The 12911-nt window shown below is 39.4% G+C and overlaps 1 protein-coding gene across 1 annotated transcript in view; it reads right to left on the bottom strand.

The window, feature by feature from the left end:
* FOXK2 (forkhead box K2) overlaps window positions 1-12911 on the bottom strand; it is a 45063-nt gene that overhangs the window by 12219 nt on the left and 19933 nt on the right. The window contains exon 2 of the mRNA XM_064728254.1: window positions 1431-1625. Within this exon, the coding sequence (XP_064584324.1) occupies window positions 1431-1625 (195 nt within the window). The remainder of the gene's footprint in view (window positions 1-1430; window positions 1626-12911) is intronic.

Raw genomic sequence — 12911 nt, 5'->3', positions numbered from 1 at the left:
AGCTTGAACAATTTTCATCTGTCAAGGTTTGTTTGTCTGCCTGGCCCCTCCATTTTTTTGCTGCCTCCTTTTTTATGTACAGAAGGATGCAAACACTATAGATTGGGCAATTATATTTACACTGAAAGCATCAAAGCTTCACTTCCCAAGAAATCCACCCATGATTTGTTACTAGTGATGTACTTACTATAAGAGAGAGATGGCAATTTTTAAGTGTTGTACAGAAGAATCCTTGGTTAGAGCCCAAATGTGGAGCTCATTTATTTTTTTTAGATATAGGTCACTCCTGCTCTGTGTTTGCAAGTATCAGCTGACAACATCCCTCTGCTCTGCTCACTTCAGCATATATTGACAAAGAGACACATATGGTATAATCAAAGCAAGTTTACAAGTCTTCTACAAAACAGGATGATTTGTAGAGAAACTGTCAGGCTTTGCTCTCAAAATAGACTCCAAACTGTCATCTTTTTTATTTTTGTGTAATAAACTACTCAACAGGTGTATGAAAGCCCTAAAGAGAATTACAAAATTCATAGTGGTGATAGATGGGATAATATCTGAAATATTTGTGAGCTGCTCTGTCATTGGCAAGATGTGTTTTCCCTGAATTCTTATAAGAAAGCAAACCTGTTACACAGACAAGTCTAGGTATCTTTTCTCTGTGCTTCCATCATTTCAGCAGGTGTCAATAAACACTCCCAGACAGAGACAAGAGCTTGGCAAACATGCAAGAAGTCAATTATCCTTCCATTCCAATCTCATTAACAAGCTGTACCTTTTTAAAAGCAAGTGAGTGGGGACAAAAAAGCTTTCAAAAGCATGAACATGACTGAAACAACTTTCAGGACCTGGACATGGAAGTTTTGCTCCTGATCTTTCCAAGTCTTTGAATAATTGCATCTGGAGTAATTTGTGAGGATGGGTTGCTTGTGTTTAATTGAGTTTGGTCCCACTGACAGGTGGGACAAAGCTGCAATTACCAAAGAAGCAGCAGGGCAAGGAAAACCAAACCAAAATAAACTGCTCCTTTCCAACTTAACAAAACCAAATCTTCTGGAGTAAGAGATCAGTCCATTTTCCACACCAATAATAACCCAAACCATTTTTCCTGATGATGAACCTCAGGACAGTGGCAAATCAGCATGTTTTAAAATGGTGTCATTTAAAATTGTCTCATTTGAAGCGTTGCCATAAAGCATGCAAGAGCAAAAAGCAATTTAAATTATTGAAATGCAAGAAAAATGCCAGGTTCTTGAGCAGAATGTTACACATTGAACATGTTAATGTTCATGCAACTATGGCAGCAGAAAGGGGGTTTCTGGAGGCTGAGTTTCAGCCAAATTTTGACCTCAAAAGCAAAATCCTGAATGAGAAAGTTGTGCTGAGCTTGACTGTAGGTGGCCCTGATCCCACCTGCAGGGTTTAAATACCTGATGGTTCCTGTGGGAGAAGGGAGGGGGCTGATCAGGTGAGCCATGTTGTCTGGAATGTTTATTGTTAAGGGAGAGATCTGGGGCTGCACAGGCTTCACTGGCGACTCGGGGGCCTCCTGCTTTTCTCTCTTCTCATTGGACAGAGCTGTGAATGTTATCTTGATGTTTGTGCTGGGAAACCTGAAAGTACAGCTGAAAAATAAAAATAAACAAATCTATCAGTCACTTGTGTAGAGAATGTAAAACTTTCTGAGTAACTTGCATGTTATCACCTAAGCTCATTTAGAATTTATAATTTTTACATATATATTTCTAATTACCCCACAGCCATCTTCATTTTACAGATCATACAGGGAGATCAATGTGACCAGAAAAAGATCCCCAGGTAAGCACCTGACATTTGTTAAGGAACACAGGGAAATGCAATTCTTTCTAACAAGGGCAGTTTGTGCATTGTCTCTAAATTTCTTGAGGTTCATCCTGATCCTGCAGCAGCCCCAAAGCAGAGCTATTTTAAAAACAAAACCTCATTATTTTATGATGCCAAGGAACAGCTTCAGCAAATGAACAAGTTGGTCCATGATAGCAGAATTAATCATGAACATTGGCCAATTTGAGGTCTAAACAGATTCATAGACTGGTCTAAGAGATTTGGGCTCTTTTCTCTTAAAGCACCTATTAAATTAAACATATAAATTCAAATTCTGCTCATTTACAGAGCATACTGCTGCTCTAGTACTACATTCAAACACCTTTTTTCAGAGCTGTATTTAAGACCCAATTTCAGTAAACTGCCTATTTTCATGTATAACCAAGGATTACCTGCCTAAATTTAATGACAAACAATAAATTAACAATGTGCAACTGTTTACAAATTTGAAAAATAAAATACAATGAATGTACCTTAGGATAATCCCTTTTTTACATCCCTGTGCACAGCATTTAGAAATAAACCCAATTAAACAGGACAGGCTTGTTTCTAACTTCTCAGTAAATAAATCTGCTTAATCTTGAGCAAATAAGAAACTTAATTTTGTCTCAACAAAAGCATCTATAAAAATACAGTTTAAATAACTTTACTACCTCCTCATCCTTAAGCTGTTAGACTACACTGAGCACTAAACCCACGATGACATTTACACACCTCCCACATGATGAAAAGGACTTTCCAACAAGACTATACCCAGAAACAAACCTCACAAAATGTTGAGCTTTGGGGTTTGTTTTGCTTTTAAGTGCTTCTAGGCAGATCTAGTTTTATACAAAAAGAAAACAAGCACATGCTGGAACAAGGGCTAAGAAATGAGCTATGAATGCAAAATACAGACTGTAAATAAAAGTGATCATTTCTCTGGAAAAATATATGAAACATAAAAGTGATGTAAGAATTGGCAGGAACACTCAGCTGCAGAGTAGCCTTAGAAATGAACTCTCCTGTGTTTTGGCTTTCATATCTTCAAATGAATCGAAGGATGTTTATAGAACAAAGGCAGCATTTGATTTTCACTATGTCCCTTGCCACATGCACCACAGTGGTTCTTTTTCCCTACAATCCACATTCAAGGATCAGGAAAAAGAGAAAGAATTGACAGTGACCTTCCTTTTCTCTCTGTCTTACTTCTGAGTACGGACCGTGGCCGCATTTAACAGACGACCTATTTCTGAAACATGCTCAATGTACTAAATTAGGAACAGAATCTATGCCAAAAACTGCACAAGCATTTCAGCAAGGAAGTTAAATGGACCAATTTCTGGGTTGGGGTTTTTTAATATATTCAGTAACAACTCATTTCTTTGCTTTTTCCAGTAGAAAGCATTTTGTGCTTGTATCGTTTTAGTGACAATGGAAAGGGGTCTTGGTTGTTTTGGTAATAAAAATATTTTCCAAGCATTTCTTTTAAGCAGCAATAAAAACAACACAAGTGTATGCAAAGCCAGCCAAAGATTAAGAAAAAAATCCCTGTGAGAAAGTGAACAACAACATCTGCTTGACACAGATTTAGTCACCTTCCCTATGCATTTCATGAGGCTACTCCATACCTGCAAATTTACCTTAAATGCTTGTAAGACCAAATTTATTTCAAGTCCAGGGAATAACTGGACTTGGCTTTAGGTGCTAATTCCCTGGTTAGAGTTCTTATTGGTAAAAACCACCCCAGTGCACAGCACTGAGGAACTGGAGCCCTCCTGTGCCACACCAGGTCAGGATGGGAAAGAGATTAAATTAAACTTCTATAAATCTCCACAGCTTCAGGAATATGGAAAGGCAGAAAAGGAACACTCAGCAGCTCCTTTGATATTCCATACTAAAAGATCTCTTTTTTACCCTCCTGCAGCCCTGAAGGCATCACCTCCCTCTGGCAAACAGCACAGACAGGGGGCTCTCAAATGCTCATCAAGGTTGGAAAAACACCCACAAAAACATCCCCAAACACAGGGAACCAACCAGGGGACTCCAGAGGTTCTACATATGCCAAACAAACTGGGAACTGACAGACATGGAAACCCAAAGGCACCCCCAGTGCAGTTTACATTTCCATGCCTGAAAAGCCAGTGTAAGTAAGGAAATACAATGTACTTATAAATCCCTGTCTGGTTAGAGCAATAAACACCTGAATATTATCAAAAGACCACATCTGTCAATTGATTCATATTTGCAAACAGTTTTTTTAATGGGGGATATTTTTATAGCTGGAATTCAGCCAAAAAGCAGAATAAAGAGTGTACACTAACCAAGAGAATTCCTGAATAAACTGCAGCTATGCAAATGTATTATATTTACATCCAAAATCAAAGTAGAGAACATGTTCTAATTTGATCAGAATCAAGTTGGTTTTGGCATATTCTTTAGTTATACAATGAACTAAACAAAAACCACAGAAACACCCACAAGGAGAGACCTCATCAAACATTTAGTCCTCAACAAGCTGAACTGGGTTTTACTCACTGTTCAAAAGCTTACAAAAGTTTCACAACAACAGCATGGCTTGCTGGGAAAGAAATTCATCTAGACAATCCATTTACAAAAACATCCAAAGAAATAAAGACACCAAGCATCACAGCATTTCAAACACACTACCACAGCATGGCTTGCTGGAGGAGAAACTCATCTAGACAACCCACTTACAAAATATCCCAAAGAAATAAAGCAGTTTTGTGTATTTATTGATGGCAAGTCCAGGTGAGCATCACAACAGAGCCACTCCATGACCCAGGGAACCACAGGAGGTGTCACAGCTAAAATGTAACTCATAACCTCAATTATTCTTCTTTAAATTAACAAAAAAAACCTCATTGTGGGTTGATTACTGGAAAACAGAAACCAAACATCACAGCATTTCACACTATTCCATAGATAACTCATCTATATCTGCAGTTTCTAGGCAAGCACAGTGATGCTGATCCAGGCAGGACCTCTGCAGAGTTTAGGAACTTTGCAGGGTGCCAGAGAAGTGTCTCAGGGGAAAAATGTGCAAAGTCTGGTTTTGTCACATCTGGATTTCCAATTTTTTCTCCCCTCCCCTCAGCAGTTCTGTCCATACTGCAGGGAAAGGCTGATGATACACTTGTAATTCTGCCTGTGCAAAAATCCCATCTGACTAGGAAGGAGGAATTTCATCCTGTCTTTATCTGGGAAACCAACACACAGCAGAAGAATTCAATTTTTCCCTGTACATAAACCCTGCTGTGACACCAAGTGCTTCAGTATCTTTGAATTATTCCAGTTTAATTGCCTTCTAAGAACCAGGACCAAAATCAGACAGAAGCTGCCATGGCACTTTGATCAGCAGGTTCTTTTATCAGCACCTCCAGATTTTACATTCAAATAGATGATAAGGGCTGAGCAGTGATAACCCCTCAAGTCAGGGTGGTTACAAGTGCACAGCTCAATTCCTTCACACTCACTGTGATCCTGAACCCCTGTTAACTTCAAGATCCCCTGAGATTTAAAGAGATCTGAAAGAATAACGAGATGCCTGGTTTTGAACTCTTGTTGATTTACTGAGAGCCAAGGACAGCTTCAACTTTTCACATTAAAAAGCCAAGACTCAAAAAAGAACCCAGTCAGCAGCTGGGAGATTGCTTGTGTCGATTTTTGACTTCAAATACGTTCAAGGTGAACACAGGCAGCGTTAACTCCCCACAAAGGGAAGCAGAGGTCATTATCAACATCTGCACCAGCAAGCACAGCTTTTCCAGTTTTCTCTGACACTACAGCAGCCTGGGATGATACTATTTCTGCTTCCTTCTGCTATTTTGATCAGTGAACTAACAAAAAACCATGGAAATCACCATACTTCTAGCTATGGTCTCCTTTCCATGGAAGGGAGATTTGAAACGAATCCATTTTCTAATTCCTCTTACCTACCTACTTGTGATCTACTTCCCAAACCTTCCCCTTATTCCAGTAAAAATGACTCTCACAGCCAATTCATTTATTTATATATATGCACACTGACAATCACCTACAGTGCACACTCCCAGGCACACTTTTGAAATAATTATTTTTCAAAAGTCAAGCAAAAATTGAGTTTTTACATTTTTCAGACACAACTAGAGAGAAACTGAGTTTGGAAGGGACCTCTGAAAGTGTCCAGCCCAGAGCAGGGTAACTTCCAAGTCACACCAGCTTGCTCAGAGCCTTGTCTCTCCAAATTTTGAAGCCTTCCAAATATAGAATTGGGCAACTCATTTCTTCTAATTACACCCTCAAGCAGTGAATAGTTTCTCATTTGTGCAGATACAAATTCTTCACTGCAACTTCTGCAGCTGCTTGTGCCCAGAGTGTGAGGCACAGCCTGGCCTCAGGCTTTGCACAATCACTCCTCAGGCAGGGGAGGGCTGCACCAAGACCCATCCTTGGGCTTCTCCAGGAAAATAAAATTAAATTAAATCAAATTCAGGTCCTTTAGGCTCTCCCTGAGCATTCCAGCAAGTCCATTAAAGGAAGTGTCCAGAGGAACGAAATTACAATTTGATTGACTTCCTGCTAATGGGCAAATTTCAATTTGAAAGCACAAGGACCCCAATTTCATCTCTTCTCCATTTGCTGCTTCATTTATTATTGATTCCATCACAATGGATTAATAGGATATTAATTATAAATTAAACAATATGTGGCTGTGGTTTTTAACTGGTTTTTAAATAAATAAGACTTAAAAGATGAGTCTTAACAAGAACAACTAGAAATACCATGGAAGTGAAAAAAGCTCAACAAGTTGAAGTATGATTAAATATTTCAGTGTCTGAATTTTCTACCAAAAGGTTTCTGACTGCTCAACACCAAGAGCAGGCATACTGAATTATTCACATCCAGAATTTATTTTTAAGACTTTGGGCTGTGTTTAATTGAACTGAAGTCAATACCACACTCCATTTCTGGAATAGAGTCATCACCTTTAGAGCTAAAAGAATCAACAAACCCAAAACTTATTAAGAAGACAAATTGAACTGAATTGCTGTTTTTATTTCAAGATAATCAAAAAGTACCCAACAGTTTAAAGTCTGGGCTTCCAAGCTAACAACAACTGTGATAAATAAATCCATCCAAACAGTCATATATTAAGTAGCCACCTGAAAACTCCCAGCACTAAATGATTATTAATAAAGCACAGGTTATTAAGAAAATACCACACAATTTTTAACAGTAGGCATTGTCTTGACTCTTCAAACAGAAAAAAAACCTGTTCAGATATTTGTTTTACAAAGTCTTTTCTAGGATTACATTAAAAACTGCTGTGGTAACACCTTGCCATCACTAAGAGTATAGGAAAAATTATCACAGATAAACTGAAAAAGAGTGATCCAGTATAAAATTAGATTATAATTATTTTCTTATAATCCTGAACAGAGATAACTTCCTCAATGGATAATTTGCTCATGCAGGTGCTTGTTCACCTTACATGAGGGGCCACCTTGTGCTCCTGTCAGAGATTTTAGCTTTAAGGTGGCATTTGTAAACCTTTCTCCATTGTTGGCAATAGGGGTATCTGATTTTCCCCATTGATGGGGGAGTGGTGATGAAAAAAATTATTTATATTAATGGAACACAAAGCCCAGCTCCTCAAGCAGATTTTTAGAAAGGACATTTTTGATGCCCTCCTGCTTGCAGCTGACCACAGCCTGTGAGAAACCACACCAGCCAGAACATGGCATCACTTCCCACAGGGCCACGTCCACATCCATTGTGGTGGGATGGATTCCTCCTCCTCCTCCTCCCTGCTTTGAAACCAAGTTCTGTTGTGGCTAATTTACCATAAATTTACATTCAATTATGCTTGGCCTTTACTAGGCAGGACACTTCTAGAGGTTACCCAAAAAGCAATTGCCCTTCCAAGTGTGGCAGTTTTTCCTCTGGGGACTGAATCCTGAGCTCACAGTGTTCCCCTTAATTCCCTGTATCCTTTGCAATTGATTTCTGGGGCCCAAAAATCAATCTTTGCACGGCACATCCTCCACACACACACTGGGAGGGCTCGAGGCACGCTCGACCTCTAATGCCACAAGGAACAAAACACTGGCAGGTTTTTAAACCAGCAATTAGAATTTTTATTCTGAGCACTGGGCATTCTCTTCACAAGGATTTGGGTATTTTTTCAGGTGTGTCATCGCTGTCTACACAGTGCCACCTAACAGGGTGGAAAACACCCTAAAGAGCAAGATCACTGATCCATCTATCTCTATTTTCTGATCTCTTAAATTCAAAAGCAAAGATCTATGCAGTATCAGAAGTGATGAAATATTGCTGTGGCCTCATGTTAATTCAAGTTGGCCAATAAAACACTTGTAGCAAATTGTAAGCAAAGGCTGGAAATACAATCTAGCTATAAATTACTGGCTCTCCCATGGGAAACCTCAGTTACAGACTTCCCTGCTGATGGTTTAGCAAGTGCTTCAGAAGTATGTAAAGCTGTTGGTTGATATTCCTCACAGGAACAGGGCTGACCTGCCTCAGAAGGGTCTGGAACAAACCTGCCTGCGTCAGAAAATGATCCTATGACAGCAGAATATTGATGACGACAAGAGGAACATTCCTGAAGCACCAGCAGCAAACACAAATGGAGTAATGAACACATGACAGCATCTGAAATGGTGCTCAGCTCGTTCCCACTCACAGAGCTGACATCATGAGAAACTGGCATTTTTAACCCTGTACTCACAGCAGTTTCTCTGAGGCTGTTTGAGAGTTTAGACTGAAATGAGTGTGCTGAAGTTGTTCCACTACAGCAAATTTTGCTGCACACGTAAAGGATTCTATTAACAACTTGGAGCTGATCTCACTCCTCCCCTGCATTATTACAGAAAAGGGTGCTCACAGTATAGCACAGATTTTCAAAGGTTCTTCTTTCAGCAGCCAGGATCTCTTTTCTTTCCATACCAACCACAAAACACTGGTACTGATCAGCAGCAAAAATATTTAGGTTATCTTACAATCATGGCAACGTGCTGTGGTTAATTAAAACTACCTATCTCAAAATCACAAATTTCCACTGCATTCTCCTCTTTTCTTAAAGGGCAAAATATTGAAACCAGCAAGAAGAAATTAAAAAAAAAGCCAGAAACCCAAACAAAACCTACAGAATTTCAATGCAGGAGCCCTGCACAGGCTGCAGGACTGAGAAAGCTCTTGGCCTGCAGGCAGGAGTGTAGGCAGCAGTTACTGTAGAAACCGAGCTCTTCCCTGCTTTTCTCTGAGCAAAAGAAAGACACAAAAGAGCTGGAAAACAGCGATCGATGGGAAGCAGCTTATAAAGCTGCTTGTCACATCTGCTGCAGGAAAACCAGACACTAATTCATTAAAACTGCTCATGTAATGCCTCTGGAATTTGAGGCTCCCCAGCCTGTGAATACAAAAGAAACTCCGCCTATGGAAACACTGCATTTTCGGGTGTTTAGCATCTCTGTACACAAAAGCCTTCTGCAGAGCCAGGTTGTGTGGTCTCAATCTCTACATTTCCTGCTAAACTATAAAAACAATTTAAAATTTGTCCAAAAGCTGGAGTGCCTCTACCTTTGCCAAATTACAAACAGTCCCAACAAAGCCCACATACATCACTCTACAACACAACAGCTTCCTGCTTAAAAAACACAAACAAAACACTTGCAATAGGAAAACAGAAATCAATTATCATTTTTTCTTCCTCCCAGATAACTGCATTTAACCATAAATATGCAGGTTCCAACTTTCTCTGTCACAATAAATGCCATTCCAAAACTTCTTATAAAGCACAGCTGAACCAAAGCTGCCAAACCAACCCACCCCATCCTTTACCACCAAGATGTGCCTGGCACCTCAGTCTCAGTCCCTGGGTACTCGTGGGGGTGCAAAAGTTCATATGGAAACACCGAGGTTCTAATAATATCAATCAGTGTTAAATAAAAGCTATCAGCAAAGCAAACCAAACTGCTGGGAGCCAAACAGACAGTTCCTGGCATCTCACATTGCTCACAATGAAAGCAGTAGGAGGAGTACAGTGAACAAGTGCTGTCATGATGTGTTTTGACGCAAGCATAATCATAAAAAAAGCACTTGTGACTCAGATGTTACTTTAGTAACAAAAGCCTTCATTTATTACCTCATCACAGACCTGCATTCCATTGCAAAATTGTGCCCAAACCTCCTCACCAAGAGAGCAGCTACCCACTGGAGCTGGGCTGCACAATGATAATTCCCCATTCAAGGAAGCAAAGTTTATTTTAGATGGGCTCTTCAAGGCAGAACTCTGCTCCAAGAGCAGCACAAGCCTTTATTTGACACAGAAATCCATGACTAACTCAGGCCATTGAAGAATGACAAAAACTGCTTCCTACCAACTCGAACTTTGAGCAGACAGCAGTGTTTCACTTCCCCCCTAAATCTGCCTGTCTGCTCAAAGAACAGGCTTTTTTCAGCCTCCTCTCACACAGCTATGGGCATTAATTAAATTTCACACTTGCTTACCTAAAGATGTCTGATGGTCAAGAGCCATTCCATATTTGCTTCACTGTGGTGATACTGCTGGGCTGGGAATCTTAGCAGAAATCATGATTTTTGTATTCTATTCTGAGACTTTTTTTATAAACCAAGCATGCTCTCCCTAATGTTTGTTCTAACAACTTCCCAATTTTCCTTCTATTTGTAAATTCCTAAAACTTTTCTCCTGAATGTGCAGACCCTCTAGAAATGTTTTCCACAGTGTGACAGAAATTTAGGTTCCTTTGTCACTTGTGAGGATGCTCAAGAACCAATCAAGATGCCAAAAAGTCTGAAAAGCCACAAAGTAATGAAACTAATCTACAACAAGCATGTTGTTATTGGAAAATATCCTTCAAGAAGCACTCCTCCTCCTCCTGAGCTGTTCTGAGACCATGCCAAGCTCTCAAATTGTCCCTGTGTAAGGGGCAGCAGGAAAAGAACAGAAGGATAAAAGCAAATAAAAACAACAGACATGATTTAACCAGTCAGAGTCACGCAAGTAGAAATCTGTCCAGGAATTAAAAATAATAAACTCAATAAAAGTTTTCATGAGAAAACTATATTACACAAGACAACACTCCCAATATGCAACTGTTCTAACCCTTCTCTTTGAAAGGCTGAGATTTGAACTAAAGTAGAAAGATAAGCTTCCAAACTAATTTCTGTGCTATTTTTAAAGTTGTAACTATAACTAAGGCACTGCTGTGCCTTTCATTAGGAAACACTGACATGGTGCCCACAGGTCAGCTCAGCAGATCCAGTGGTTTTGAACTCTGGGACACACCAAAGTTTAGGTGAAACAGCACCAGCAGCCTTCAAAAAAAGGGAGCAGGAGGGGAGTTAGAGAGTTCACTCTGCACATCAAATAATCCCCTTCAAACCCAAGGGATTGGTTTTAAAAGACAAGGCAAAGCTCTTCCCTGATAAAAACTGCTGGAAAAGAGCACTGAAATTTCATCATCTGCCTGCCCATGAAGTATTATTCCCATTTCCAAAAACAGATTAAATGGATTTGTGACTTGGCCAAGCTGTTTTGGCAAATGTGCAACAGAGTTGGGAACAGAACATATTTTTCCCAACACCCAATCTTTGTTTAAACCATTGGATCATCCCCCAATTCTTCCTTTTTCTACAACCACTTTAAGAGGCAAAGCATCAGGTGAGAGACGTCTTCAGGAGCAGGGAGATGAGTTCATTAAATGAGACTGAAGTGCCTCAATCAGAGTTTGTTGCACAAGAGGAGCTGTTTAAGGAGCACAGAAATAGTGGCTGTGAAGCCCACATGGCAAAAAGTAACACACACACACAAATATCTGAAGCCATATTCTCTCAAAGAGAGCTAAAGGAACTTTCAGTTCATCAGTACTTTACTATCAGACCATGAAAACTGCTTATTAAATGCATACATTCTAATTAAAATCTGTACAGTTAAATATTGAAGGGTTTGAAGATGCTCAGCAACACAAACCTCATTTCCTAAAGTAAGAGTTTTCCACCCTTATTGAACAGAAGAAAATTAAGGCAATATTTTAACTAATTTAAAAACTAAAGAAGAAAAAGCTAAAATTTCTATCTTAATACTGAAAAGTGTGTGGAGGGAAAGGATTCCTCATTTTTGCTTTCCTTTAGTACCAAGGAATTCCTCATTCCAGGTGACAAACAGCTCTCAGGTTCTGTGAGAACCACCCAAACCCATCCCCACAATGCACACCTGGAGTGTTCAACAGCAAGGGCACATCCTAACCTTGGTGACACTCAAGGACACACTTTCATTTTGGTTATTTGTGTTTTATCTACTGTTTTTAATTAACCATATTCTTACCCTGCTTTTACCAACAGAATGAATTGAATAATCTTTCACTGGCCAGAAACAGCCCCTTTTTTCTCTTTTTTTTTTCTTTTTTTGCAATACCAAACAGTTTCAGTGATAAAAGCACTATTTTCACTTTTTATTTCTTGTCCTGTGTAAATCAAGGACATTGCTGTATTCTTCAGCCTGGGCTGCATTCCTGCAGCCAGGGTGGGAATCCACAATGACCAGATCAATCCCACACAACAAAGAACAAGGATGGAGGGTGATGACAAAAGCCTCTCCTTAGGTTGTGTGAACCAAACCCAATCTGACTTTTCTGAGAATAAACCAACCAAACTAACCATGTCTTGAGAGCAGCTTCTTTTGGTTTAGCTTCAAATTCCAACCTTTTAATTTTTTTTTTAATTTATTTTTTTATTTAGCTCTTCCTGACCTTTGATTTTTCTAAAAACAGAATATCTAAAATTAAAAAATGGTCCTGGTACATAACACATTGTTTCACTGTGTTTTAAGATCTGGTCACTCTGCCAGAGCCAAAGCAACTTTGTAGGCAATAATTGACACAGTATCAGTTAAAGACTTCCAGAATAAAATTAAACTTGAGCTGACTCTTCCTTGCAGCACACAAATTGATGTAGTTAAGTTTATAAAACAATTGAAATGCTGAAAAAATTGAGCTGCAATCAGCTCCAGGAAGGTTCTTGGGCAG

The sequence above is a fragment of the Zonotrichia leucophrys genome, chromosome 18, assembly GCF_028769735.1.
Source record: "Zonotrichia leucophrys gambelii isolate GWCS_2022_RI chromosome 18, RI_Zleu_2.0, whole genome shotgun sequence".
NCBI lineage: Eukaryota > Metazoa > Chordata > Aves > Passeriformes > Passerellidae > Zonotrichia > Zonotrichia leucophrys.
This window is presented reverse-complemented; position numbering and strand designations above follow the sequence as displayed.